The sequence below is a fragment of the Sylvia atricapilla genome, chromosome 3 (genome assembly GCF_009819655.1).
Source record: "Sylvia atricapilla isolate bSylAtr1 chromosome 3, bSylAtr1.pri, whole genome shotgun sequence".
In the NCBI taxonomy this organism is placed as follows: Eukaryota; Metazoa; Chordata; class Aves; order Passeriformes; family Sylviidae; genus Sylvia; species Sylvia atricapilla.
In genome coordinates, this window is record NC_089142.1 from 43,863,653 (window position 1) to 43,890,681 (window position 27,029).

The 27,029-nt window shown below is 40.7% G+C and overlaps 1 protein-coding gene across 1 annotated transcript in view; it reads left to right on the forward strand.

Annotated features, from left to right (window-relative positions):
• Positions 1–27,029, forward strand: part of CRYBG1 (crystallin beta-gamma domain containing 1) — a 97,198-nt gene that overhangs the window by 48,976 nt on the left and 21,193 nt on the right. The window contains exons 3-14 of the mRNA XM_066315204.1: positions 4,199–5,685; positions 11,662–13,108; positions 13,187–13,363; positions 15,809–15,856; positions 15,967–16,085; positions 17,449–17,611; positions 18,573–18,712; positions 22,624–22,750; positions 23,076–23,111; positions 23,522–23,664; positions 23,881–24,007; positions 24,099–24,244. Of these exons, the coding sequence (XP_066171301.1) occupies positions 4,199–5,685; positions 11,662–13,108; positions 13,187–13,363; positions 15,809–15,856; positions 15,967–16,085; positions 17,449–17,611; positions 18,573–18,712; positions 22,624–22,750; positions 23,076–23,111; positions 23,522–23,664; positions 23,881–24,007; positions 24,099–24,244 (4,160 nt within the window). The remainder of the gene's footprint in view (positions 1–4,198; positions 5,686–11,661; positions 13,109–13,186; positions 13,364–15,808; positions 15,857–15,966; positions 16,086–17,448; positions 17,612–18,572; positions 18,713–22,623; positions 22,751–23,075; positions 23,112–23,521; positions 23,665–23,880; positions 24,008–24,098; positions 24,245–27,029) is intronic.

Below are 27,029 nucleotides of genomic sequence, written 5' to 3' on the forward strand. Positions count from 1 at the left end.
AAAAAAACCCCAGCCAGAAACAGAGGAAATATTTTAATGCTAGCATAAACAGGTATGAATATAAATACAAACAAGATTTACATTTCTTGGTTAAGAAGGCAGCGGCATTTTGCTTCCAGATTAGAACACAACTTTCAAGGTTCATGCAGAGTGCTTGAAATGGCTTCCTCCACACTGCCCAAGGAATGGATAGGCAGGTCCTCTAGATTTTTCAGTTGCCAATGCCTTTGATCAGGTATTTCTCAAGCAGCTAATGTTTTAAGAGTAAGAATGCTTCAGTATAAGCAAACTGAAGAAGCCTGATGTGCAGAGCAAGGGTACTTCTTGCCTTCTGAAATCGAACATTTCTGCACGGTGCTCTGGAAGTCAAGCATTCCCCTGCTGTGCTCTGGCAGGCTGGGTCCCACTTGGGAGTCCCTTGAGAAGCTCGGTCTCTGTGCCCTCTTGCACTGGCAATACTGGCTCACCTACATTTATCTGACTTAAAATACAAGCTCTTCAGGGCAAGTACCTGGTCTTTTATGTGTTTTGAAAGAGCTGTATATAATTAAAGTACTTTGTATGAAGAAATTACTTCAAAACAGTTTACATAGGGCAGCTATTTCAGGATCAAGGAAAAATCTTCAGCCTTGTTCCCTGAGGAAACAAGGCTTATGTGACTGGACTGGCTGGCTGTCCCTTCTCACTTCCATTCAACACCTTTTGAACTTGTTGCTTGTAGTTTAAACTACATTTGAAAGGGGGAGACGTCTCAATGATAATTAAGTTCCCATGGACTTTATGAAAATCAGTGGCTGGGAAGAGAGAAATCCAGATCCCCAGTTCAAATAACTAATTTTTCCATGTGTAATCTTGCAAGCTACAAACTTGACAGCAAGTGTAATAATGATGGTCAGGTTGATAATGTAGTCCCAGCTACTTTATAAGACTGACAGCTGTTCCATCCAAATATTAATATGCTGACACCATAATAAAGTTAAATTTCCCCTGTTTCGGTGTTTCAACAGTTTTTAGCATGAGCATGACTATATAGTCATCCTCCTCACACTTGCAGTTATTATGAATTTTCAGAGAAATCAGTATCATTCTTTACTGGCTTGCATTAAGTGTAAAAATTTTACATTTTTGCTTATTTTAGCTAGCGATGTTCATTATTGTCATCTTATACTTTCCCTACAATTAGTTAGTACTGGCAATACATACGTAGAATAAGAAATTAATAATTGGGCTGCATTACTCATGATTGTTGCATGTGATAGGGAAATTTATAGTTGGTTTTGTTGTCACTAAAGCACTTTACTTGTCTGAGCTGTATGAACTTAATGCAGCTCTTAATCTTGCTCTTTACTTAATTGTTTTGGTTCTACTGGTTGAAAAAAGTTCTCAAAGGGAGGGGGGGGAAGATAGGCATCAGCTTTCTCATTTGTAAATTGTTTCACTGTCTAATAAAACCTAAACCCCAACAATACAAAAATTTGAGCTTAAGGTAATGACTATAGACTTGACTATTTGAGGGCCACTAGTGGAAGATCACTGTGTGAGGACACAGGTCTTGGTTGGTGGTACAGCTGCTTATCAGCTGAATGAGTGACATTGGTTAAGGGAGGTAGGCAAAGACAAGGGTTCCACGGATTTCTGTTAGGTTGCAGTATAAGTCAACTCTACCTCTTCCCCAGTTTTGGCTCTGTGGTTTTTATGTGTTTTGGAATTTTTCATTTGCTTTGGCTAGCCTTGCTGCTGAACATTCACTGGCATTATGGCAAGGTTCTGTGTGGCTTTCCTGAGCTAAGACTGTGTAGGCTGTTGATTAAGAAGAAATAACTAACTTAACACTTTCCCAGCTGTAGGAGGAAGTGACTCCACAAAAAAAGTCCTTATTTTCTTCAATAGCCAAAGGGCCAGACACACCGCAGGCCGCGCACCCCGGCCAGCTGCAGGCGGGTTGACCTGGTGTCTCTCTCGCCTCCGCGCTGGGCCCTCAGATGCTCCGAGGTGAGATCTGCGTGGTCCTTCCTGTTGAAGCTGTTCCACTTCATATAAGTCATTAAGCGTTAATTAGAAGAGGACTAGTTGAGCATTCATTAAACATTAAATACTAATTGAGCGCCCGGGGAGGGCGCCGGCACCATTCGGCCGCGGAGTCACTCTCACGCCGGTCCGGCCGGGGGCAGGCGGGGGAGCCCCGGCCGCCCGCAGCCGTGTCCCCGGCCCGCGGCGGCCAGGCAGGGCGGGCACAGCCAGCCGCGCCCGCCGGGCCGCGGTGGAAGATGCGGGCTCATCTCCCCGCAGGGCTTTGAACCCAGATGTCCCACGGGGGCCCCGCCGGCCGGGCGGCGTCGGTCCCCGCACACTTCCCGGGTTTTAGGGAAAGCCACGCCTGCTCCCGGCACCTCCGGGCGGCCGGCATCGGGGGGCGGCCGGGTCACGGCCATTCCCCACGCCCCGCCGTCCCGCAGCCGTCGTGCCGTGCGTGGACGAGCGGGTTCCCCTGCGCTGCGCTGCCCCTCTCCCGGCCCGGGCTCACGCCGGGCAGCCCGCACTGCAGCTCGCCGGGGCGGCGGCAGCGTGAACCGCCCGCCTCCAACCCTCGCTGCTTTTCACTCAACATCAAAGGGCGTCGGTTTTGCCCGGGGCGGCGTTTTGCCCTCAATAACAAGGCGGCAGCCGCAGCGCGGGCTGCTGGGGCACGTACGGGGCGCGGCGCCCACTCGCGCCCCGCCGCCCCCGCGACAGCCTCGCCCGTGGCCGGGGGCGCCCGCAGTTCCCGCTGCCCCGCGGCCCTCGCTGGGGGCCGGTCCAGCGCCGCCGCCGCCCCTCCCTGCGCGGCCGCGAAGGGCGGCCCGGGCCGGGAGAGCCGCTGCCCGCGGCGGGGCGGCGCGGGGCGGGCTGCGGGGGCGGGCCGAGGCGGAGCGCACAGACGGACAGACGGCCGGCGCCGGGGCGGCCGCACGGGTAGCGGCGGGTGCGTGCGGCGGCTTCGAGCAGCCGAGCCGGGCCGAGCCGGGCCGAGCCCAGCCGAGCCGGGCGGTGAGTGTCGGGTGCTCGGCGCGGTGGGGAGGTGAGGCGGGGATGCGGCGCGGCCGGCGGCGAGTAAAGCCCGCCACGGCACCCTCCTCCTGCTTATCCCGTTTTGGGACGGGGGAGGACAGCAGCAGCCTCCGGCGGCTTCACCCTCCTGGTAACGCGCGGGACGGGGGCCGTGACTGCTGCGGCGAGGTGGTGCTGGGCCGGTTCTCCGCAGCCGTACCTGCGGGGAAGGGATCGGAGGGCGCGGGGGGCACGCCGGGCGCTGGCAGCGCGCTGGGCGCGGGCAGGAGAGCTGGGCGTCTGCTGCCATGAGCGAGTTGGAAACTGCCGCAGCGGGGTCCGTGCTGCCTGCCCAGGGAACCCGCTCTCCTCGAGAGGTCTGGTGCGCCGGGGTAGAAAATACTCGCGGTGTTTTGAAATAGACGTCTCAAAACAAGTATTCATCGTACCGGCATGTAAAAAAGGGCTAATTTATTAAAATGCAAATATGCATGTGTACTCGGCGATGCTGTTGCGTGTTTCCTGTTTACCATGTTAATTAGAAGTTGTAAGACAGAACTTTACCGAGAGTAATCCAGGGCAGTATTTGACCCAGTAAGGCTCACTAAGTGATACAGTAGCTTTTATAGTTCTCGATTTTTTTAGCCCAAAACACAAGCCAAGTATTTACTGAACTTCAGTAATGAGAAATGTGTGAATTGTAAGATAACTTACCCCTTTGAAACTGTTCTCTACCTGCACAAGTGTGAAAACTGACTCTACCAGTATGGAGAGAAAGTTAAACTCTCCACTCTTGTTTTTGGAAGGAAAATTTTGACCCTGAAGTTTAACCCTGGTCTTGCAGGCACCAGGATGCTTTTTTTTTAACATTTTGAGTGATGTTAACTAATTGTGCAAAAGTTTGAGATTTGGGACATATCAAGCTGCCATTATAAGGCAAGATGAGCACACTTGTTAACAAATGCAAAACATACAGAAGCATCATGGAGTTCCTAATCGTTTTTCAAGGTATTTGTTGTTCTCGTTCTTTTTTGAGAGCCAGTATTGTTCGGTAAACTGTTTTGTTTCCACTCACTGTGTCCTTTTAATTTGTAGATGATCCTAAACCAAACGAATGTATTATAGAAACAATTTTGACGTTAACCAAATATTTGTTTGTTTGGTTTTGTAGTCAACATCACACCTTCCGGATTCTTCTAGAGAAGAAAATAAAAAGAAACCTGTTTTGGAAAGACTTGGAAATTTGTTTGGTACAGGGAAGAGGAAAAATGTCAAAAGTTCCCTAGAACAGACTTCACATCATAAGGGTGAGAGGTCAGGTTCTCCTCACGGGGCACAGGCAGTGTACTGTAGGCACTTCAGAGAAGGACACGAAGCTCCTCAAGTGCAGAAACAAGTGAGAAACGTAAGTGCCCTTTCTGAGGCACAGGAATATAATTTCAGTGGGGAAGTAAGGCCACTGTATCACGATACAATCTCAGAATGGAGTAGTAGGGGAGTCTCTTCTGACAGTGAGTGGTCAGCAGATTGGAGCGGCAGCAGTGAAACCATTAAAAACTCTTTCTGCGAGAGCAGCCTGAACGTGGAAACGCTGGGATTGGAGAAAGAATCCGTCACAGATATAAATAATTCCACAACTCCAGATTTCATACAGAGCTTGAGAAATTTGTCTAGCGAAGACTTAGAGAAGAGTATCTTAAGTCACAAGCAGCTTGTGAACACGTGGGTGTCAGAGGAGCCTGGGCATGCAAAACCAAAGGATTTGCCATACGAGTTGGAATCTGCAGCGAGTGAACACGCATATTCTGCTAGAGTGTTAACAGTTGATATCTATCTAAGAAAAACAGAAGAGCTCCTTAATGAACCCGTGACTTTTAAATCAGAAGAAAATTGTAGTGATTTGGACACGATGGATAAAAAATCTACTAGTAAAAGATCTGGAAAACGGAGAAAGTCTCAGTCGTCTAGTGACATTCCAAACGGAGAGAGAAACCAGACTGAGAATACTGCAAGAGAAGAATCTGTTTTTGAGGATGACGCCCATTCTGAGGTGTTTTCAGACAAGATAATAAACTCTGAACGAAAAGTGAGATCTCTTCAACAGACTCCTGAAAGAAATTCCTCTTCCTCAAGTAATCAGGATCTAAAAGTTGGATCTGCTCACAAAGGGGCATCTAAAGCTGAAGCTGACAAGGGCAAGCAGCAGATTTCAAACACAACCTCTACAAGGAGAAGATCGTATAAAAAGAATCAGTCAGATTCTGTACCCATTTCCCCTACTGGTTTGAAGGGTCAGGTGAAAGATTACTCTTCAAAGAGGCAACCTTTAACATCACCAGAGAGTAACCCAGTAACCAAAAGAACTTCAGTGGAAAAGGGAGCTATACCTGTGGCTTTTGGGGAAGACAGTTTGGAGTCTCCCAAAGCTTCTTTGGCTGCTAAGACAGAAGACAATGCCTTGGTGTTTGCTGAGGGCAAAAATGATACTAAGGCAGCAAAGCATGGTAATGGTCCAGATGGAAGAGCTTTCTTGCATACTGATGGGATTAAAAATGGAGACCTGTGTCTGCCAGCTGAGAGACAGACAAATTCTGATTTAGACACCTCGAAGCTGAAGAGTTTGGATGCTTCCAGAACAGTCACGACAAAGATTAGCCTGTAAGTAACAAACTAGTTTACCTTGTCCTTGTATCTGTAATTTTGCTTTTATCTGTGTTTAGAATTCTGTGGAAACACTATCTGTGTATCTGTTATCTGTTTAAATTGTTTTCAGTTAAGAACTGCCCTAAAAATAAAAATAAATTAAAGTTACTACTTAACAAGCAGTGTATTAGAAAAATAATCAGGTTTTTTCATTTTTGAATTGGATCAGGAATGTCTTTGTCAATTCCATAACACAATTTAACATATATAAAAACTGCTCAGTTGTCATCATTGTGGATCAGATTAATTCGTCTGTCATCGACCTTAATGTAATTTTTCTCTCTGTAACCAAATGTAGTTGAAGATTTTGTATGTGAAAAGCTTTGAATAAGAAAAGTGTTCAGGTTTTCTATGAGACAGCCTAAGTTCTGCTAAGAAATATAGGATGCAGTGAAGGACTTGATTGTTTAAATTGTATGATAGATCACACTCCAGAGATTTGAATGCATACCATCACTTTCTTAAGTTGTGCAAAATGAATCATTTAAATTTTGATGCATGTGAATGACATCAGGTATTTGCAGAATTATGCATATATTAGTTTCCAGATTTTGATTTTACTTGAAGAAACTCTGTCAAACAGGTGATCAGAGCTTTCCTTAGGCTTATAAGGAAGTGGCTGCATTTATAAAGTTCCCTGTTATCACTAGTATGAGACCAGCGATTGATTACTGGGATGCTATTGTATTCTCATCCACAGGGAATGATTTGTTTGCATTATTCATTTCTGTTGCTTGGTTGTCAAGGCTGTGTGTTGTGTGCTATTGCACCCCTCATTTTTGCATGTTCAGTTGTAGATGTTGGGGTGTGCTGGATCCTGTAGGTCCACCTGAGGTACACTGGGCGTTCATAATTGTCCTTGTGGTAGAGTGATGTGGAGATTCAACGAGGTGGTTTGAGACACGTCTGTTCCCAGTTATGCTTCCCACATCTGAGAGGCACAGGAGCAATTTCCTTTGCACAATTTGTACTACTCTACATCTGGGTTGTTAATTTGTTACTTAAGCTTGAAAAGCCTGGTACTGAAAGTTAAACTGTGGCAGTTTTGGACTTGATGATGTTTTGCCATCTGGCAGTATAGATGACAGATCTCAAACTCTTGAGTTTGTGTCTTCACAGCTTCAAAGGACAGGTAGATTTCATATTGTTTCTTCTGGGTGTCACTGTCATTAGTGATGGTGAAATTATAAACACCTTCATAGCTGGATTTCATTTTTTCTGTGTATCTCCTGGGCTTGCTGAACAGTGAATTATCTTTTACTGTACTCATAAAGAAAAAGACAAGTGTCCTGTCAGAAAGACCAAATTTTAATTAATAAACAATCTGTTCTATTTCATCCCGTTTTGTGGGGTGTGTGACACTGTGTCTTGGCCTTATCTGCTGCTACAGGAACTTTAGCCCTGGGTGGGGACTGCCGTGTTGCCTGCAAGGTTTCTGATGCATCTGAGAGCTGTCATTGCACAGCAGTGCACCATTTCTTTAGCCAGAGTTAGATGCTCAGGTGATCTGGTATAATTTATAGTCATTCATTAGAACTTGTGAACTCTAAACCTGGCTGTGGATTAAGGTGCTGTAAAATGGGAAAGGAAAAAAGGTGCCATTACTAGAAGACAGTGTATTTTTGTTCTCTAGTTATAGCTTTGAACAGGTAACATTTTCATTTTCAAAGGTTAAGAAGTTATTGTTAAGTAGTTCACATGAAATCCTTTCTGGTTGAAAAATACCCATTTACTTGGAGATTCTTTGGCCCCTTGTAAGATGGATTTCATATAATACAAGTAGTTCTCCCTTAAAAATGCATGACTCTTAGTGAGATGACTCTTACTAATGACATTGTGCCAATTCTGGGAATCAAGTTTCTTCAGAAAGAATTTCAAACCAGGTCAGTTTCTCCAGTCACCTACAGAAATGCAGGTTTCCTGTAAGTAAAGGTAGCATTTTCTCTCTTTTCTCCATTTATGTGTATTGGATAACTTGAAAATCACAGGATACTTTGCTTCTAGCTTTTGAAAGGGAAACCTATCTGATTTGAGACTAAAATGAGGTTGATGGTAAATCTTAATTGGCAAATAAAACCTCAGGCAGTAGTTACTTTGATGTGCTTAGCGGAGAACTTGGCTTCAGTTGTCATACTTTATGTTCAGACATGGTTTTGCAGTTGCCTGTACATTTAAGCACACTTGCTGAATTATTCTTCTCTTTTCACATGCCGTTTTTCTTTGTTCACCTTAATCTGGAATTTTGGCATCAGTGGTTTTTGTTGGCGCCAGTTGCATTCTTGACGTGTGGCTCACCTTCTGTTTTTGCCTGTTGGGAGAGGTTTAGCTGCTTGCTTCCATAGTTTAGCTACAAGGTGTAGCCAAAGAAAAGGACATTGGTGTTTCTCTTGTGCCTGCTTGTTCCTGGCATTGCAGATCAATATTGGGCAGTAAGAATCAGCCACACTGGACTGTTTGTAAGGAAGCATTTGTACTGTTAAGTTTTTTTCCCCATAGGAGATGAGACACTTAAAGGATACTCAAACAACATCTCCTTTTAAACAAGCTTAGAAACTCAGTTCTTGCAATGAAGTGCATCTTTTTTCTTTATTTAAAATCGTTATTTCTTTGTGTGGAAAAATGTGTAAAGAAAAGATTAGAGGAGTCCAGCTGTAGTGTAGAGCTGCAGGGCTGAGCTTTCTCCTGCTCTTTGGCCTCCGCTGTTTGGCTGCTGCTGCTGTGCAGAAGTACTATAGAAAGTGTTGAAGTGGTTGTTTCTGCATAAATTTGCAAAGCTTGAAACTATACCTTTGAGGGGTGAGCTCTTCATTTAAAATAGATTTCAAGTGTGGCTAATGAGTATCTCTGTTAGCCATTAAACTTGCTTGTGTCAGGGCATACAGAGAGACACAGATTTTATGGGGAAGATACATGTTATGTTGAAATAAATACATGTAGTAGTGTAACAGGCTGACAAAAAGGTGGTATGGGAATGAATTTGTTAAGATAATTGGGCCATTAGTGTTACCTCTTGAATGTACAGGTAAAAGAAAAGTACTTTTTTTTTTTTTTTTTTTTCTGATCAGAAAAGGATATGAAAGGTCTTGGTGAGCAGGAAATTCAGCATGTATCAGTAGTGCATCCTTGTGCCAGGTGAAGGCTAAGCCTGTACTGTGATCCATAGGCAGGAGCATAGCCAGCAGGTTAAAAGACAAAATACTTGGTGCTTATGAATCTGCATCTAGGTCACTGTTGAGTTGTAGCCCCTTCCTCCCCTTCCAGCTCTCTTCTGATATAAGAGAGATGTTCCCAAATTGGAATGAGCCCAGCAGTGAGCCATTAAAGAAGGTGACGGCTCTGGAGCAAATCGTCTATGAGGAGAAGCTGAAGCAGCTTGGTTTCTTCAACTGAGAGAAGGGGAGGATGCTGGTAGACCTCAGTCATCTCTCACTATCTGTAGAGAAGGCAGAGCCAGGTTTGTCCCTGAGCTCTAAGTGAAGGGACAACAACCACAGCTGCAAGTTGTAACAGTGAAGTTTTAATAGGATATAAGGCAAAAATAATTCACAGCAACAGTGGCTGTCCTGATGCAATGCTTCACTAGGAATCTTGTGAAATCTTGATCCTTGAAGTTATTCAAAACTTACTCAGACAAAGTCTTCAGGAACTTGATCTGACTCTGAAGCTGTCCCTGTTTTGAGTAGGGAGTTGGGCTAGCTGATCTTTAGAGGTCCCTTGCAATTTGTATGCACTTCACAAAGAGAAAAGTCATAGACTAATTTAACTTTTAAAAGTTTAGGGAAAAACCAGTTGTAGTTCCAATGAAGAGTAGTGCATTTATATATTTAATTTTATGCTGTCTGATAGTTGCCTTCATACCTTCCCTCTTTTGGGAACATTCTGTTTTTCCACAAGTTTTCCGAGTGTGTTTTATTAGCACTTATCCGAAGTATGGCCAGGGGATTTTAAGTTTGCTGTTTCCTCTTTTATTGATCATGCATAAGAGCCTTCCAGTTGTGAACCAGTTTGAGTAGGCTGGTAGTTGCAGGGAGCAGTGCTGGGAAGTCTTCTCTGAAATGACATGATGATAAGAAGGACATGGAACTGTTGGAGCAAATCCAGAGGCCACAAAGTTGAAAAGAGGACTGGAGCACCTTCTCTATGGAGACAGGCTGGGAGAGTTGAGGCTTCTCAGAGAAGAGAAGGTTGCATGGAGACCTCATAAAAACCTTCCAGTATCTGAAGGTGGGGTCTACAGGGAAGCTGAAAAGGGACTCTGCCAGGAACTGTAGTGATAGGACAAGGAGTACTGGGTACGAACTGAGAGACAGGAAATTTATGTTGGATATTAGGAAGAAACTTTTTTCTGTGAGGTGGTGAGACTACAGAAGCTTGCCTGGAGAGGTTGAGGATGCTCCAACCCTGGCAGTGTTCAAAGCCAGGTTGGATAAGGCTTTGAGCAACCTGGTGTAGTGGGAGGTGTCCCTGCCCATGGTAGGGGAGTTGGGGCTAGATGATCTTTTAAGGTCCATTGCAGCCTATTAATAGTCTATGAGTCTATAATTTTTTACAATTGCTCTCTGTATAGATTTATAAGTAACTTCTTTTGAATCCTCTTGTTATTTCAGTAAGTTTGTTTCTCGTGGTATTCCCAAGAAATAAAGCTTGTACAATGGAGAGTCTTGCATTAGAAGGGTTTAATTTCTTACTTGGGTTGGATCACTTGAGGAAGAGGGGAAAGGATCTCACTTTTTGATCGTTCCTGTATCTCACACCTCTTTCTTGGGCTAAAGAGCTGCCTGAGAACTTAATGAACACAGTTTATGTAGGTAAAAAAAGAAGAAAGAACTTAAATACCTAAATCATGCATTGATTGGTAGAGCATTTGGGACCCTTGAGATTGCTGGAAGCTATTTTCTTTTTATCTCTTATATCTTTCATGTAGGGCAGTTTCTGCCTGTCCTCCTACTGCTGAGTGTCCCCAGATTCCTCTTTGGAGAACAGGACTGTCTTTGAGGTGATGGGGGGGCTCCTTGACTCTTTGGATCTGACCGATAAATTTTGAAGCCATCTGCCTTGCATCTTCACAGCTGTTCATACTGTACAGTATGCAGTTGCAATTTACATGGACAAATAATTGTTCCTGGTTGTAGGTATTCAGAGAAAAGAGCTTAAAACACTCAGCTGTGCATCATCAGCTTTCTGCCATAGCACAGGAGTACTGTGTGCATGTACTTGTATATGCTTCTCTGTCCACTCTGATAAAAAATTTTGTTTCCAAATTCAATTCTTGTAAAATTGTTAGGCTGAGTTTACACAATTTAAATTGTTAGCTAAGATTACTTGAAGGAGGTGGAAAAGTCTTCACATGTGATGTTTGCTTAGTCAGGGTGGTGATGCAGTGCTTGGGGACAGCTAACATTTTCTGCAAGTACTCATGGGAGTGGAAGAGTTCTTTCACTCGGTTTGAGGTTCCTTCTGCAGTGTAGGTGTAAAGGCTTGCAAAGGATCTGGGCAGATGTCTTCAGAACTCATTGGCAAGAATATGCAAATGTTAACCAACTCATTATCACCTTAATGAATTGGGATTTGTTTTCTAAACTCTGTAGGGAATTGCATGTTTATAATTTATTCTGTCTATTCACTACTAAATTTTAATGTCTGTCAGTCATAATAGTTGAGTCCTCTGCCTCAGTTGCAGATGCTGTAGGCTGTTGTGTTTATTTTACTAACCTTAAAGACCTAAGTATATGTTTGAAATACATACTCCTTATTTAGTCTCTTATTTTTTATTCCATATAGTTACTCCTCTTTTAGTTGATTCCTTTTGAGATACCAAAATTTAAACTAAGTCTACAGTTTATAATTCTACATTTTATTGTTTTGAAAATTGTTACAAGCCTGTTCAAGATTAATTGAAGATGTCACTTTGTGTCACTTTGCCTCCTGTAGTCCAGCCAAACCGAAGAACATAGAGCTGAATTTTAAAACTAATCAAGAGAGTTTAGAAAATGAGCAGGAGACTCTTGAAAAACCAGTTAATAAAACTAACAGCAACATTGCCAACAAAATTTCCTTGTTTGAAAACAAATGTGCTAACCAGAGCCAGAGGCCTAGTGACATCCCTGCATCAAAAAATAGTGCTGTGCCAAGCACATTCGTTGGCAGAGCAAAGCTGAAATTTGGAAAACAACCTAAAGAAAATGAACAGCCTGATAAAACATTAAACAGGCAAAGCAGTCGCCAGAAGTTATTTGAGAATGGCACACTGGAGAAAGAAAGCACTGCAGAGTTAAAAGGCAAAAATGAAGAAAGCTTTGCCTCTTGTGAGGATATTGGGAAGACAACAGAACTGAAAGTAAAAGCTGCCATATCCCTTTTTAACCAAAGCAGCAAAAGTGATGCTGGTAGTGTCTCTCTGAAGCAACCAGAACCAGAATTAACCACAGCAAGGAAAGAAAGTTCACCTTTTAAGCTGTCTTTGCACTCACCTGTTAAAAGTGAAAATGCTCAAGATCCTTTCTACCAAAGAAATTATGCAAGCTCAGAATTCCACAGAAATGAAGAAAAAGTGCTGCCAAACACAGAGGCCTTATCACCTTGCAATAATAATAAATATCCTGTACCATCTCATCAGGTTTCTAGATCAGAATTTAAGAGGATGGAAAATGGAGATAAAAAGGTAAAGCCAGAAGATTTGAACTTTGCAGCACTGCAGTGTGATGACAGCAGTCAAGACAGTGTATTGGAATCAGACCAAAACACCAATACACTGAAGAGCCCAGGCAAAACCTGTAATGGATCTGCTGAAGATGACAGCATTTTTGATTCCCCGTCTGACATGAAGAAGTTTGCTGAAACAATAAAAAACTTAGACAGCTCTGTTTGTTTACCCCAGAAAAAGAAGAGGTCAAAGCTTCCGAAGTCTCCAGCACCCCACTTTGCAATGCCTCCCATTCATGAAGACAACTTAGAGAAAGTATTTGATCCTAGTATATTTACTTTTGGTTTGGGACTGAGGAGGGAAAAACCACAGGATCTGTTACCAACACAACAAATGAAAATGCAAAGCCTGGAAACAATAGCCAGAGTCAGACCCAAGCGTGCATCAACAGAGCAAAGTATCATATTCAAAGCTCTGCAGTCATGTAGAGAGGAACCTGCCTTTACTCACGAAACAAATGGAAAAGAGAACATGGATTGTACAGATGGTGAAATTAAGAGATCACGGCTTGAAAAAAGCTCCCTCTTCTCAAGCTTGCTGTCTTCTAAAGAAAAGTTTTTTAGCCCTTCTGCCACTTCAGTAAATAACACAACAGCTTTCGCAACTGACTCCTCAGGGATGCCTCCTTTACAACAGGATGTTTCTGGACCATTCATCATGCCTCAAAAATCTGAGGTAATAAAGATCATTCAGGAAATGAAACTATGTTTGTTTACCTGCTGAATGACTGTTAACTTTGATTTTGCAATTCAGTCTCTTTCAGATATCAAGTTTCCAAGTTTTGTGGAGAAGTACCTGCAAGCTGATAGTGCAAAAAAAGAACTAAGTTTGCAAATGCCCAACTATGGCAACCCCGAGAAAAATTTTTCGAGCTGGTTAGGGACAAGCAGATATGAATCAAATGTACCCCCTGGTTTATTAGATGTGGATGTAAGTACTGTGTTTTTAAAAAGCTGCCTGCAAACTTATCCAGCTTTTATGTTTTCCATAGACAATGTGTATAAATTGTTTTGTTTCCCCCCCCTCTTTGGGATATATATAGAGATTACAGATACATTGAGGTGAACTTCGTTATGGTACCAGTTTTATATGAAAATGAGGTGACATCTGTCAACACGATTAAGGGGTCTTTATTTTGAGACTTTTTGCAAATATGAATGGAAAGCATTTTCTGAATATGTCTTCATACTTGATTTTGTGTTATATTGAACCAATCTTATGCTAACTTTAATATATTATTGCAAATTAGTAGAATGCTTTCTGTGAACTTCAGAAAACTTCTGTTGAAGTAATTTGTCTTCCAACAAGACATTCAGCCATTGTACAGTTAAATAAGTAACAGAGCAAATTTTTTATTTTAGCCCTCTGTTGTATTCCTGTGCATTGGCAAAAAAATATATATTCTTTAAGAATACTTTAAGAACTTGATAGTAGTCATTACTGAAAGTCCTGCTACAGTAGAGGGCTGTCCCTTGGTTTCATTACAAGCATCTGTTCTTCATGACTAAAGACAGACCTATGTTTTCCCCTCAAAGCAACTTTAATATAGAGTATGTTTGTAACTTTCAAAAATTGGTTTCAAAATGATGAACCAATGTCCTGTAGTATTTGCTATTTCTATTAATGTAAGCACTTACTGTGACCTGAGAGGAAAACCATAGCCAGGAGATCTAAGAATCATGTTTTCTAAAGAAAAAGAATTCTAATAAATATGTTTTCTAAAGTTTAATAGCCACATGAACGTGACCTTTGGAATTGAAGCAGCATGTATGAAGTTAGAAAAATACTTTCTGAAGCTAATGATTGTCTACTGTAACAGTTCTATTAAAGGAGTGAGGTAGTAGTATTAGTTCCTTTCTTTGTCACCTTGCAGGAGACAATCATTCACAGTACCTTGAAATTCTGAAAATGTAGATTCTTCTTTTATGGGAAGTTTTCTTAATTAGAGTGGAGATGAAGATTAGGAGGGTTATTTACAGTAGTGTAGATTTATGTTACCCATTAGAGAGGCTTTCTTACTCTGGTGGTCCTACTTGGATTTAAAACCTTGAATTTAAAGCTAAATGTCTAGGACTTCTTAGTTTGGTTTTTGCTACTTAACCTATTGTTCTTGAGTAGGTTTCAATTTTGCAGTGGAGTGTGTACATACCTAAGACTGCACTTGAGAGAATCCCTTTAGGCTTTAAAGGATTTCTGGATTTCTGTGGCACTGTTGCTGACTGAATTGTTTTGCTCAAGTTAGGAATCAAAAATGTTTCTATGAGGTGTACCTGCTGTGCATCTTCACTGACTAAGAAAATGATGATGCAATGGCTAGTGGGTAATGTGAAGAGTAAGGGCAGCCCAAAACAATGACTTTGGCATTCCTCAAACACACAGAACAAGTTGTAACTGGAATTGAAGCGCAGGCTAAAAAAACAGTTCTGCTTCAACATGCCTTGATGATGCCTACAGAAACCTGGTGCCGGTTAAGAACTGTCTTGCGACCACTGCCTGCTCTGCATGTTAACTGCTGTGTTCTCTTTAATTCCTTGCACATGTTGCTGGTTACCTGTTTAGGGGCAGGATCTGTTTTGGTCTTTTTGTTAATATGATTAATTCCTAGAAGAGCAGGACCCTGTCCCTGAGTGAGCACTCCCATCCTTGCTAGGAAACCAAACACATAATTTCAATGCTTGCTTTATTTGTTTGAAGATGACCTGATGCAACCACAACTTCCCCATATATTCTATATCGTACAATTTACTGCTGACTTGAGCATTGGTTTAGATTTTGTGTACCTCAGCATGTTTTATTTCTTCTGAATATTTTTAGTTTGTCACTTAGTGCACAGGCTCTTTGAAAAAAACTGTTAAAAGGTGTTCATCACAAAATTGTTTATGTTGGTTAGCTCATACATGTATGTGCCATCATGTATCCTCAGTGTTTTCATATATTCCTTCAAAATACATCATGCTTTATGGCTTGACATTTTTTTGACATTTAAACTCATCTTTATCATTGTACAGCACGTACTTTATCAGTGGCAGTTTTTAAAGTAGTCACTTGGTTAGTGGACTCCTTGAATATATAGGAAGCTGATCAGGAGGATTTTAAACAGTTTCAAATCTGAGGTTAGTCGATTTCAGCGAGATGATAATTCATGGTTTCAAAAAAGCATATACATTTATACACTTGTGACAAGATGCTGCTCTGCAAGGGGAAGTAGAGTTTGAAGTGGTAAGTAGCTATAGTTGAAAGGTTACTAGTTTATATTATTCAGCGTAGTTTTTATTTTGTTCTACTAGCCCTTTTTTATAGCTGAGTATCTTTATTGAAAATGTTTTTGATTTTACCGGGTTTTTTGTGATTATTATTCTTCTCACTGCCTATTAGACACTTCCAAGAAATGGACAAAGTAAAATCAATCCCAGACCTGGCAAGGTAAGCTCAATATTAATAATTTTACTGTTCTTTCTATATTTAAAGCTTAGGAAGATAGAACTATATGTTACTGGTGTGTTTTTCTGTTTTGTTGGGTTTTTTTAACACAGCTGGTGATACACTGTGACTCAGACTGTCAGAAAGCTGGCATTGAAGTTTTCCATGATGTTCCAGATTGCAGTTCTTGGGTTCTGTCACCAACAATTTTAGTTAAAGTCATCAGAGGATGGTAAGAGATCAATTTTTACTCTTTGTATAAAGATTTTTGCTCAAAAATTTTTTGAAACAGAACTGGCATGTGATTCACACTAAGTCTGCCTTGTAAATGGCAATGTAACATGGACACCTGTGAGCAAAAAATAGGCTATTTTACCTCTGCAACAGGAAGCTCTGAGCTGGAAATAGACTATTTTGCTGACTAATTGAGTGAGTGTTACCATCTGGCAGGGTGTGAGATTTCACCAGGCATAGGTGTGGGTTGAAATGACAGATTCTGTCCAGCTATTTTGCCCTTCAACTTTTCTGGTCATTAGGGATTCTTGCATAGTATTTGGATTGGGCTATAAGGCTAGCAAATAAGTTTAAAGCCAGGACCTACATGATTATTTCATGACCAAAGGAATGAGATGGTGCTATAGAGATAATTGACTGTTTCTCTGACAGAAGGAGGAATTTTGCTCTAAAAGCTATATTGCCCAAGAGTAATTCAAAGCAAGTTCATCTCCTACTTTATTCATAGCATCAACAGCGGGGCCATTAGTAGTGTGGCTAGCACGGCAAGTTATGCTGTGGCCAGGCTATAATGCAGTCAAATAGCAGGTTCTCAAAAGTCATTATCTGATAGTAAGGTGCAGACACAAGGACTAGCTGCAGTAGGAGGTACTGGGAAGCAAACTGATTGCTATTTAGCTTCAGAAAACTGGAACAAAACCCTTTTGATCTCTGTAAACCAGGTTGTCTTTTCCAGCGTGGTCTAGAGGGACTGGGTTTGGGGTTTTTTTTCTGCTTCCTTTGAGAACCTGAGTGAAGGGTTTGTATTTGCAGATGGATAAAGTTCTTATTTAGTTATATTCCACTCTGCCATTAAAAATGTAGTTGTCCTTGTCTTCTGAGCATCGTCTGGCACATCTACACTAGCTCCTATGGAACTCCAGGCTATGGATCCATAGATCCTGTTGTTCACAGGATCTATGCAACTTGTCTGTTTATACATGATGCAGCAGTCTGCAGTGTCATTGTTTTCTGGTCTACAAATTGGTTCTGATTAATATCTCCTACAAAGTCTGGTATTCAGAGACAGCAGTATTTGCTGCCACAAATTATCAGTTTAAAAAGGTGGAGGAGTTTTTTGTGAAAGTGCAATTCAGTACAAAGTAGACATCTCTGTTTTTATCATTGTTTTTAAAGGTATCACAGAGACTGAAAAAGGGCTTGCATCAACAGTGTTGGGGGAGTAAGCTGTATTGGGGAAATGGCAAGGGTTTGGAAACAGTACTGTGTATGAAAGGATTTGTTAAGTGGAAACATGATTTCTGCAAATCACACTTGATAAAGCACCATGAAAAATCAGCTTTTCTAAAATTTATTTTAAGCTGGATACTCTATGAGAAACCAAATTTTGAAGGCCCCTCTATTCCATTGGAAGAAGGAGAGTTGGAACTATCAGATATTTGGGGTGCAGGTACTTCTGAAGAGCAAAGTGACTGCAAGTCTCAAAAGCCTGCAGTGATCGGTTCAATCAGACATGTTGTTAAGGCAAGTAATATAAGTAATATTTTAAAAATAAATCTTAATGTATAGTGATGTTTTATACTGATACAGAGTGTGATTGGTCTATTAGGACACAAGTGTAACATGACCTACAAGTGCATGAAACAGTCTTCCATGTTGAATTTTATGTTTAATCACAAAATGCTCGTGGGGGCTTTTGTGCAATGGGGATTGTGGTAACATCAAGAGGAAGGATAGGGCAGGAACAGAACTTGGTGGACTTTATTAGGATAGCCACCAAAATGCTACATGCAGCATATGCTTTGTAGTCTGGTCAGTCTCAGGATAATCATCCCAGAAAACCTTCAATAATCAGATATTTTCAAAATAAGTTTGTTTTGTTTTGTTTTGTTTTGTTTTTTTTCCCCAGTACACCAAATTCGCACTCAATACAAACTTCAGTATTTGGTGTCACCAAACTTTGGTTTGCCTGGCACACTTACCAGTGAGTTTCACACGTGATGGAACAGCCTTTCTACATGCGCTTTTAACCTACCATTAAGCAGCTACAGTTGCAGGTTGCCAAAACAAGCACAAGCTGTAAAGTTATTTGACTAGGAAAAGAAAAAGGAGGAATATATATTGCTTGTAACTACAATTCTTGTTCAAGTTGCAGTTCTCTTCAAGGATGGCTTGTTTGGTGTTATCTTAGGATTTAATTTGCTAGAGGAGATGTTAACTGATGAAAGAAGATGCATTCCTGCCTAGATGGCAGAAAGTAAACAATGTAAATGCTGATTAGAGATTGACTGACTGTCTTGGTTCAAACAGACACAGGCAAACTGGCCTAGCTATACTTTTATTATAGGCATCTAATAGCAGTAGTAATTGACAAGGGGGGAAACAATTTAAAATAAACAGGTGTTTCAAAACTGATTTAGTTATGCACGGTAATTACAGAACTCACAGCACAGATCAAGTGATTATGGGGATCTTCATTTTTCAGGATTACAGGGTTTGCCGAATTGATTTGTATACAGAGCCTGAAGGGTTGGGAATCGTGACTTCCTTTTTTGATGACACTGAAGAAACAGGGGTGTTTGGAACCACTCAGAAGACTTGTTCTATTAAAGTACATTGGGGCATGTAAGTATGTAGCTCTGTATGAATGGGAAGTGCAATGAAAGGAATTTGGCTTAAACCATTGGTTACACCTGTCAGACTTGAGAGCAGGGCTGTATTTATTCTAGTCCTATATTTTGGCAGTATTTGTTGACAGCAGTGTTAGTACATCACTGTAATGTTTCACTGATGGGGAGTCTGACCTAGAATGTTTTGTTAGAGCTAGATTTTCTTCTGCTTGTGTGTAGTAAATACTGAATAACCCTTTTTATTTGTTAGAGCTAGATTTTCTTCTGCTTGTGTGTAGTAAATACTGAATAACCCTTTTTATTTGTTAGAGCTAGATTTTCTTCTGCTTGTGTGTAGTAAATACTGAATAACCCTTTTTATTTGTTAGAGCTAGATTTTCTTCTGCTTGTGTGTAGTAAATACTGAATAACCCTTTTTATTTGTTAAAGCTAGATTTTCTTCTGCTTGTGTGTAGTAAATACTGAATAACCCTTGCATATTTGTAGCCAAGGAGTAAGAGTTTGCCTCTCTTGCTTTTTCTCATTCAGGCAAACTTTCCGTAAGTGAGGGTGGGGAATGAACTGCTATAGTAAGACCACATTTCCCACTTGCTTTCTTCTATACTTGAAATCATCTGACTAAAAGAAGAAAATTTTTAAGTCCTTCTGTTATAAACTAAGATGTAGTGCTGTCGAGAGTCCATACATGACATACTTGTACTTCACAGTGCATTTTGATCTGGGATTTTATGGTGATATTTACTACCAATACATCATGTCACCTGAAAATATCTGGCCATTTGAGTTAGGAGACTAATATTGCAAACCAAGCAAGCTTTTATGAGAAAGGAGGCCTCTAAGGAGCAATCTAGCTGCTGTACCAATATTTGTTTTCATGGCTTAATAAACAAACATGCATATCGTTATGGAAAACATGTTTCAAAGTAGTACTGGGAAAAGTATGCAGAAGAGAGAGGCTTCTTTCAGAAAAAGTGAGACTGGAGCCGTTTCCAGTCATTCTGCAGAACTTCCTACAGGGTGTACAGACCTTGGTTGTTAGCTCTTATGTTTGGGCACTGATAGCATTTTCCTTGCTGCAAATAGTCTAGCTATCAAAAACTGCCCAGCTAAGGCAGGTGTTAAATACCCCTGCAAAGGTGTTTCAAATCTACCATATGATACACGGAGATTTTCGTTGTTAGACGAAGGGTATTTGATCTGAGTAAATATTTACCATCTTGATTTGTGTTAAAAAAGGAAGCATTTTGGTATATAGGCAAGTTTGAAGATTTCCAAGTAGTTTGTTCTCTGACAGGAAGTTATTTCTGGTGGACTACAACCTCAATCCAAATTACATGTCTCGCAAGAGTAATGAAATCAGATATGTTATTTGAGGTTGATTGTTAATTCACTTCATCTGTGTCTCCACTTTATTTCTGTCTTGCTTAAAAGCTACCTGTGATCAGTAAAATAACCAAATTTTTCTGAAAGAAGGCAGAGCCTGTGCACATCTGAGTTGTCTTTATTTTGCATTAGTGCAATATCATTGTTTCGCTGAATCCATGTAAACTCTTGCTGTCTCAATATCTCTCTCTTGCATTTGTATCCCTGAAGGAAAGCAGACTAATATTTTCACTAGGAAGTGAAATATGTTATTTTTCAACTGTCTTTCTTGGATATCTGTTCATTAGGTAGAAAGAAGTTGCTTCCATGAGAAATTCAGCAGATGGCTGCTGCTTTTTTGCATGTTGCAGGGTTAGGGGTTTTTTTGCCTTTAGTTTATAGGCATGACATAGTTCACTGTATTGGCAGGTGAGGGAAGTTCTGATTCTGAGTCACCTTGCCATGTGGGTGTGGTTGTATCATCTTAAAGTTTCCCAGTGTTCATGCTTAATTACTGTTTGTTAAAAGCTGCCAACAAAAATGAGTCAATGCACCTTTATCTTCTGACTGTACTCTCTCCTTGTGTGTCAGCTCTTGCAGTGAAGTTAGTCATAGAATCCTTTAGGTTGGAAAAGGCCTTGTAAGACCATCCAGTCCAACCATTAACCCAGCACTGGCAAGTCCACCACTAAACCATGTCCCTAAGCACCACTTCCACACATCATTTAAATACCTACAGGGATTGTGACTCCACCACTTCCCTGAGCAGCCTGCTCCAGTGATTGACAACTCTGTTAGTGAATGATTTTTTTCCCTAATATCCAGTCTAAACCTCCATAGGTGCAGCTTGAGGCCACTTCCTCTTGTCACTACCTGGCTACAACCTCCTTTCAAGGCAGTTGTAAAGAGCAGTGAGGTCTCCCCAGAGTCTCATTCTTTCCAGGCTGAACATCTCCAGCTCCCTCAGCCACTCTTATTAGACTTGTGCTCCAGATCTTTCAGCAGCTCCAATTGTCCCCTTCTAGACATTGCAGCCCCTCAATGTCCTTCATGTAGTGAAGGACCCAAAACTGATCCTGAAACACAGGATCTGAGGTGTGGCATCATCAGTGCTGAGCACAGGGGGACAGTCCCTGCCCTGGTCCTGCTGGCCACGCTGTTGCTGATGCAGGTCAGGATGCCATTGGCTGCCTTGGGCACACGATGGCTTAGGTGTAATTGCTGCTGACCAGCACCCCGAGGTATTTTTCTGCCAAGCAGCTTTTCAGCCACTCTTCCCCAGTCCTGGAGCACTGCCTGGGGATGTTGTGACCGGCACTTTCCCGTGTTGAACCTCATCCCATGGCCTTGGCCCATTGATCCAGATCCCTCTGTAGAGCTTTCTTACCCTTCAGCAGGGTACATTTCCACCCAACTTCTTGTCATCTGCAAAACAGCTGAAGTAGTGCTCAAATCCCCTCATCCAAATCATTGATATTAATATACTAAGCAGAATTTACCCCAGTACTGAGCCCTTGGAAATACCACATGTCACCAGCCACAAGCCAAGGGCTTACTGAGTGGTGTGAATACAGGGCCCCCAATATATCAAACATTCAGCTATAGACAGTAATAAAACTAAAGCACTTTGCTTGTGTCTTGGAGCCATGTGTTTGCAATGAAACTATACCAATTTGTGCCTCTTCATATTAGCTTAGACTCTCTCTTTAATGCATGAAAGAGTGGTGGATTATTTTAATCTCTTTGATATCACCAGATTTATACATTATGGTCCTTACACAATTAAAGGGTTGGCTGCAAAAAGTGTTGCTGTTTGTGTGTTTTATACTGCTCCACACTGCACTTCTCTTGAGATCAGCACATTTAAATTGAAGAAATACTCTGACATCCTTTTGCAGAGATCAGCAGTATGATTCTTTGTTTCCAGCAAGTGATGACTGGCTAAGATTTTTTTTGAAAAAGCTTTGAAAATCTACTTTTGCTGCCCCTGTCAAGAATTCTCAAAGTTACATTTTTTGAAGTATATTTATTGTTAGCAGACACAAACCATGAGGAAGATTTCTAAGGAGTTCTCAGGTTTTTCTGTGTATTAGTACACAATATAAGGTTAGAATTTTTTTACTGAGCAGATTTTCCATCAAATACAAGTAAGGTTTAGTAGGGATTTTTAAAATTCTCGTAAATAGGTTCTGCACTTTAAAACTGTTTAAAAAAATTACAGAATAACCTTAACTCTTGATATTTCAGGCTAAATATGGTAGCCTTCAGATAAAACAGGGTCAAATTGTTACTGTTTGCTGTTTTGGTTTGGGTTTTTTTGCCTGGTCAAACAAAAGGCATGTGTTACTAGTGATTGCTCTGGAGCATAGAAGTTTATCAGCATGCCAGCTTGTAGCTGGCAGTTTTGATGGTAAAGAAACAAAGTTTCATTAAGGATATAATGATCTTGTTCCTAAAGTAAGCATATTGTCTTGTTCTTTACTGTTCAGAACATTCTGGGGTTTTTATGTCTTGCTTTTGTCCCTCCACCTCCACTACTTTTAGATGGCTTCTTTATGAAGAACCTGGTTTCCAGGGAGTTCCTTTAATGTTGGAGCCTGGTGAATATCCTAATTTATTATTCTGGGAGAAGAAGGAAGCCTACATTAGGTCCATGAGACCCTTGAAAATGGTAAAGTGCTGTTATTACTTACAAGTTAAATGTTCTATGTTTATATGTTATAAATAATTATTAAGATGGTAAGATTTTTCAAGACTTACAAAAATCTTACTTGTTTAAAAAACTCGGAGTTTTCAGTCTGTAAAATTCTTGAACTTAGAACATTTGATTGCATTCATCTCTGCCATTAATCTGCCTTTCATTTTCACTTGCACTCTTCAAGGAATGTTTCACCCTAGTCCTGCCATTTTGTAAAGAGCCAATGACTCCTAGGGACATCTATAAGCTGTCTCATGAGCAGCTTAATTTTTTTCTTCTTTTTTTTTTCTTTTAACAGGGTGGTCGCAAAGTTGAATTCAGTGGAGAGCCAAAGGTAAAAGTCAGTATGTATTGATTGTCCAAAACTATTTTACAGCACGTGAACTACACATGGGTAGATAAGTATGCTTTGATTGGATACCAGCTACTGATGGTTTACTGGGTAGTCCTTTTGTATGGTATGTGACCACACCATGAAAATGGAACTTCTGTCACATTTCTGCATCCATCACATGCATATATGACAGTATTAACAGCAGTCCCAATAATGGAGATGGGTAATGAATGCTCAAGCCCTCATGTTGCATCTCTAGTGGAAAGGCCTCTTGTAGAGGAGAGAGAGATCCCAGTAGTTGCTTTCATCATTTTGCATTCTCCCTCTCTGTGCCTGTGCAAAAGAAACTGTCTATTGTCAGGGTTCATCATCTTCCCTGCAATTTTTCTTTTACCTTATTTCCACTCCAGGTAGTTGTTTATGAGAAGCCTTTCTTTGAAGGAAGACATGTAGAAATAGAATCAGAGATCTTTATGCTTGATGAGAAGGAATCAGAGGACAAGACAAGACTTCCACTTGCATCAGTGGGATCCATGAAAGTACTGGGAGGCGTGTAAGTGTGGAAAAGCAGTATTTACCCTTCAACTGAAGTAGTAACTCCATAGGCTGGAAGTTACAGTGGACAAATCCAGTCCGTGTTTATTTGGTTTTTGTAATTTCTGGGTTGAGATGAACACCAGGGTTAAAGTTGAAAATATTCACAGCAAAAGAATAAATATCACAGAGCTGTCCATTTTCACACGCAGACTCTTTTGTTGTTGTTGTTCAGCTGGGTTGCTTACGAGAAGGCTGGGTTTGAAGGCCATCAGTACTTGCTGGAAGAAGGAGCGTATCGGGATTGGACAGACTGGGGTGGCTACGATGAGGAGGTGCAGTCCCTGCGACCAATTGTTGGTGTAAGTTCCAAGAACACATAGTAGGCGTCTCTTGAGTGCCCTGAAATTTCATGTGGCACTTTCCTTACAGTGCTTCTCTTTGTTTTAACAGGACTTCACAAGCTCCCATATGATAATGTACAGTGAAAAAGATTTTGGATCAAAGGGTTCCAATATCAACGTGCTAGGTATCATTTCCGATTTGAAAGAGACTGGATATGGGCTGAGGACACAGTCTATAAATGTGCTAAGTGGCGTGTAAGTGATATTTTTATTCACTCTTTCATTTTGGATATGCTGGTCTTTATAGAAATTGGTGGTGTTTGCAGATGTCTTTCAGGACTCTGACTTCCGTGTGGAGTCTTCAGATAAAATTTTCTGCCCTTGACCACAGAATGGGAAAAGTAAAGTTTTGGTGACTATGTACAATAAAATGCCTTTCTTCTTACAATAAGATAAGGTGGTCCCAGGAGGCTTTGACTTTCTGACACACAAAGTATGAAAGCACGAGATGAGACTTCCTCAAGAGAGGAAGAAACAGCTTGGTCTTGTGGCTGTATTAGTTGAAAGCATTTCAAAAGCAAAATTGTTATGGAAATAATTTCCAGTTTTGAGACTAATTTTCAGGCTTCTTGCATTTGACTAGAGGTAGATTGCTTGCTCTTTCTCTCACCTGTGTTTTAAATAGGGATAACTTTTACTATGCTCACCTTCTAATATTAGGGAGAATAACTGTTCTGAAAATGAACATCACTTTTGCAGTGAATCCTATAGGTTAACAGTGGTTTAGTGCTGTGGTGTTGGTTTTTATTGTTTGAGGTTTTTTTTTTAACATGGTTCCCGAAAGTCTGTATTAGCCATGGCCATTAACAAACCAACTCTTAGTGCCATGAGTGCTATCACATGCAATTGATCAGCTGATAGACTTTGCTGTTTGATTAGTCAAACCCATCAGCTGCAGATTGAGTTTCACAGCCTTGCAGACTGTGTCAAAGTATTTTGGAAATGCAGACAAGTATTAGCAATCATGGCTGCAAACACAGAAAATTAACTAAAGTAGCAGAGCCAAAAAAGCACAAGATGTACAGTCTGTCTCCCTGCCTGGTATGCATGCAGGTGACTTGCTGGAAGCTCTGCCTTACCCAGCCACACCCTAAATCCTTCCGTGTGTTATCTGTGCTATATCTCTGCAAGTTTTGTCTGGATAAAGGTTGCAGAATCAAGCTTAATGCATTCCAGAGGAATGCTTTTAATTTGTATATGAATATGGTGTGACAGCAGGTTTTTTTCTGCCTGATGACCTTTGAAGCTGCTGTGCTCTTTTCTCTTCTGTAATATGCAAGAGAGATTCATGGGAAAGAGTTGCCTCTGAAGGCTGGGAAACAAATTGCGGGTTACCTATCATGCCCTTGAAGTCGTTGTTCTAGTAAATGTGTCTGTCGCATTTAAGATTGGAATCATACGTGAGTTTGAGTATTCTAGTAATTAACAGTGACTTTGCTACTCTAATGGCAAAGGTGGCTAGAAGTCTTTATGAACAAAACTTGTTCCACAGACTCTGCTACTGCTCCTGTAATCTCACTTTGTAGACTCTAAAAGATGTAATTTGTAGCAATAAGCTTTAAAAAAATTCAGATGCATTGTTCATAACAGGTGGTTAGCACTCAGCTCTTAGGAGTCTTGTACAACCCCTCTGTTTCTAGAGAGGTTGTGAGTGTTTGGGGGTTTTGTGATCTTACTAAACGTTAATGTGTCAGAAAGTTTGAATGATCTGTGTGAAGTCATGTTTGGCAATACAGTGCTTTATTATTGAAGCGTTAACAGTCTGTTCAGGTAGAAGATTTTTTATAGCTTTCCTTCCAAGAAATCTTTCATAGAGCCATGAATAATCCATTGAGCAATTTCCTGAGCTGTTTAGACTGTAGTGCAGCTGATGACATAGTGAACTGTGACAGATTCAATAAAAGCTTGTCATAATATTTTGAAGCAACCTTCCTGATATCATACTGAAAACACTTAATTAAAATAAGTCAAAAATGTAAGAAGCCCTCAACTTTCATTGCAATTTTTAAATTACAGGTATCTGTGGTAAGCAGTTAGAGCAGTAAGATAACAGATGATTTGTACTTCCCACATAATTAATTTGATTGCTCTGTAATTTAAAGGGTATATCAAAGAAAAGAAGGCCTGACACTGCAGTGCACAGATAATACTGAACAAGTTCTGAGCCTAACTGCAGCTTTAAACTGTATTTCTGGAGACAGCCCAGCTCTGCATTTGAGGAGTAACTATTCCATTTTGGGGTAGTTCAGCACTAGCTGCATTAAAATTTCTAAATGTTTCTAAACATGTTTCCAAGCAATATTTTCATGTCTTCACTAAATTCATTGTAAAGACATCCTGAAAAAGATATCCCAAGGAGATGAGGATTCACTTTTTGAAAAATGAAAATGTACTTCTTTAAAAATTAAAATGTTTTGCTCTTGAGCATTTTTTGGAACTGGCCAAACATAAAATTAAAAAACTATTTTTCTGCCATTAGAGTGGGAAAAAACAATCCAGGCTGCCTGAAAATAGGAGAGGCTTTTTTTGTTCTTTTAAGTAGGTTTTGATCTTTACTTCCAAACTGCCAGAATTTGAAGTGGCAGAAAATGGAGCTATTTACTAGCAACAGGTAACACCCTTTACAAGTTGAAGCAAGTACTAAAATCAAGTGTTGTACTATTTTGATGTGCCTTGTGCTTAAAATCTTCTTCAAGCTTTTATCAAATAGTGATCAAAATCACAGGAACTGCATGTTTGAAATGTGCCTTTTCTTTACCCATAAACACGCTAAACTTTTGCCAGAACTCCGGAAGAAGCTCTTGTCTTTTAGTTGATTCCTTTTGAACTAGCTGGAAGAATTTTCCCAGATCTGTTTATTTTATGTAGTCATCTGTTTACTGTGGTTGTGTTATCAGCCTGGTTTTCCCCTAGTTTTCAAGTAATTAATCCACAATGTAGATTGGGTTGCTTCTAGCGTACATATGGATAGTGAGTGATA